The 3,405-nt window shown below is 41.4% G+C and overlaps 1 protein-coding gene across 1 annotated transcript; it reads right to left on the bottom strand.

Annotated features, from left to right (window-relative positions):
- Window positions 1–744: 744 nt before the first annotated feature.
- Window positions 745–3,192, bottom strand: LOC103506607 (adhesive plaque matrix protein-like). The gene has a single exon (XM_017442945.2). The coding sequence runs from the start codon at window positions 3,190–3,192 to the stop codon at window positions 940–942; it is 2,253 nt and encodes a 750-aa protein (XP_017298434.1). The 3' UTR covers window positions 745–939.
- Window positions 3,193–3,405: the final 213 nt, after the last annotated feature.

Here is a 3,405-nt window from a genome sequence, read left to right as displayed (position 1 = left end):
CAGTCCTCTCTCTTTGTTTCAAGTTATCGATCAAACGTACTTTGACTTAATTTGTATGTTTCGTGTAGCTCAGAGCACATCGGAAGTGAAAGGAATATAAAGCCTTAATCACAAGGCACACGCATACCGGTAAGTACCATGTCCCGTTCAAAATCATAAATTCCCTTGACCCACAATACTCGTCCAAATTCCGAAGCTCTTATGCAAAAAATCACCAGACATTCTGATTATTAATTTTTGGGGGAAATTAATTAGTCGCGTCCTGATTGCTCATTTTTGGTTGATAGTATTGTAAGATCAGTTCGAGATTGACGTTTTGAGTTCAATTCAGAATTGTTATTAGGATCTTATGTTGTAACAAAATTCCTCCGCTGTCTCCCCGTCATAGAATCTTGACAAGAACAACAATGCTTCCACACTCCGCACTGAAATCACCGAAATCATTAAATTTGATCTTGAACAAAAGAGAGATGTTTACATTTCAGCCTAGTCATACTGCCACGTGCCTCATGTCTATCATAAATATCTACAACTTCCATTACAATAAAGTTATTGAACAATCCAATAACCAGCAACATCAATCACGCACAGAAAGGTTCTGGGTATCAGCCTACCAAATAGAAATTCTAATTACAATAAATATGCCTACATCGAAAAAATGGTAAGACTATTATGGCCCAAAACAACTCTTATCTAAAATATCTTACAACTAGTCTAAATACAAATTACCCTACATCGAAAAAATGGTAAGACTATTATGGCCCAAAACAACTCTTATCTAAAATATCTTACAACTAGTCTAAATACAAATTACAATAAATTATACCTAAGTGATGTGATTTTAAAATCTATTTCAGGTAACTTTCAGATGTGATTGACTGGTAACTCTTGTACACCGATTGGTAACTTGATTACAATTAGCTAAAGTCTTGTCAACTCCTACGACCTTCGTCTTTGTTCTTGATTGCTTGGAGCACGCCTACTGGTACTAGTACTTCCAGTACTACTGCTGCTGCTAATACTGCTGGTACTGTAACTGCTATGGTTATCTTTGGCGGTTGTAGCTTTGCGCTGTCGTTTGTTTTCTTCCACTCTCGGTGTTGTTGATGTCATCTCCTCAGTGCTTGCGCTAGAGGATTCCTGTTCTGAGGAGCCAGAGGAGTAGTTACTCGACTCTGCATTGCCCAGGTCATATTCCTGTCTCACGGATGGCACAAAGGAGTATAAGCTCTCTTTCGAGTACTCTTCAGACGATGTGGATGCTTGGGTGTAGAGAGGTGTCGGACTGGGGGACACAGATGTAGAGAAGGAGTAAGAATCAAAGGGACGTGGTGCTTCCTCACTCAGCTCTTGACTAGATGGGTCTGCGTTGTGCTTCAGATAGACCGAATCACTCGGGACGTCTCTCAAGTAGGATAACTCCACACTGGGTTTGGTGTCCTCCAGACTGTTGATGTACACGGGTGATATGCTAGGCTGTAGGAACACCAACTTTTGTGGTGTGGCAGATGGATGTGGCGTGTAAGATGGCTGTGGTGTGTAGGATGGCTGTGGTGTGTAAGATGGTTGTGGTGTGTATGCTGACTGTGGGGTGTAGGGGGATTGTGGGGAATAAGATGGTTGTGGTGTGTAAGGAGACTGTGAAGCGTAAGATGTTTGTGGTGAGTGAGAAGGTTGTGGTGATGGTTGAGGTGAATGAGGTTTGGGTGTGTAAGATGGACCATAGTTGGGTCTAATCGTTGTCACTGGAAGCACTAGCTTGGAAAATTGTTTCTTTGGTTGTTTATATGTTTGTACTTTTATTTCTTCTTCTTCCTCAATGGGTTTCGTGTAATATTCTCCCGAGTACTCGTATGAATTGAGTGTGGTTCCAGAAGTGTGCTGGGAAATTTCATTGAACGGGACAGCTGTTGTAACGCTGGATGTGTAATATACAGGGGATGGGGTTTGGGAAACGTATTGTTTGGGTGACTGTGGCGTGGGGGTAGCAGGCTGATGCAGAATTGTACTTTTCTGTGGTTTACTGTTTTGTAGCACGGCTGGTTTTGTGTTGTACTTGATGTGTGGCCTCATGGTCAGTGACTCTTCAGTGGTTGTCTTCTCACTTTGTTTCACTTCGGAGTTTTTGACGCTGTTCGCTTGGTAGTTGCTATCCTGAATATTGTTTGGACTGACGAAGGACTGTGGGTACTTGTATGGAATTTTATCACGAGGAAGAGTAACGTAATTTGCTTGGATAGGTTGTGCGGGTCCCAAGTTTGGAGGTTCAACATGAACAAGTGCTGAGGGAGCATAGTATGACTGTAATGATGGTCTGAATCCTTGACCTTGGTTAGCACCTGGGTATTTAGTTGTCATCGATTCATAATGGTATCGCATCCCTTGGTTCTTATTTGAATTTTGAGACTCAATTTTAACAGGATTGTAGTTATACTTTCCTCCATAGAGTTCATTATCAAGTTCAGTGTTTTGCGTTGTTGTTTCATAGGAAACTTGTGCATTTTTCAGTTTAGCAGCATGTTGATATAATGGGAGAGAATGCTTTGTTGGTGTTACCAAGTTCAGTAAATAGTTCACGTCATGTACAAGTTCCTTAGGTTGTTTCAAGTGTGCTGGTGCTGGTGTAGAAGGTGTAGACTCTGCGTAGTAGCTTAGTCCTGATGGATGTCCTGGCCCTGGTTGAGGATTGTATACTTGGTAATCCTCTAAGTATTCTGGTGAGTTGACATGATTGATACTGTTAGGATCTGCTGTCGAGGCGGGTGCTACGGATGGCGCTACTGTAGGAGCAAAGTAGAGGGAGGGGTTGTAATCTCTAATGTGGTTATCTCTGTACTGATCAAAGCTATTGTCTTCAGAATGGCCATTATTAGTAAAGTCATGCACATAGTTAGGAAACTTCTCGTCAAAGTTGTTCTTGGGTGTTTCGTCCATTACATATCTGACGTCAGCTCTATAGCCACTATTATCCGCTGTGTAACTAACGATCTGCATACGTCCGTCAGGCAACTTGACCCTGTATTCTCCCTTGGTAGACTGACCATTGTGTGCCTGGGAATGGGAAAAATCATCTCCTGAACTTTGATCCTTTACCGAGTAAGAAAATGCATAGTTTTTTGGCAACTGGAACAGAGAGAAGCAAAACAAAAGCGTCTTTGAAAGCTGAAGTGTCTCCATTGACCTCTTAAACATGGAGATAGAGTAAAGGTACATCAGAAAGCAAGGGTTAAAGCACACAAACAATGATACTAAAGGCCCTGGCATTGGCATTGTACTCGTATCAAGAGCAAAGATACGAGTAATAACAAAATGCCTACACTAAAGGCTGCATTTGTTTAAAGCCCCCTCGAAGCAAAATATTTAGACAATTATCTTTTATCTACATACATAATTATTGCCATTAAA

Source organism: Diaphorina citri, unplaced genomic scaffold (assembly GCF_000475195.1).
Source record: "Diaphorina citri unplaced genomic scaffold, Diaci psyllid genome assembly version 1.1 scaffold250, whole genome shotgun sequence".
Classification (NCBI taxonomy): domain Eukaryota; kingdom Metazoa; phylum Arthropoda; class Insecta; order Hemiptera; family Psyllidae; genus Diaphorina; species Diaphorina citri.
This window is presented reverse-complemented; position numbering and strand designations above follow the sequence as displayed.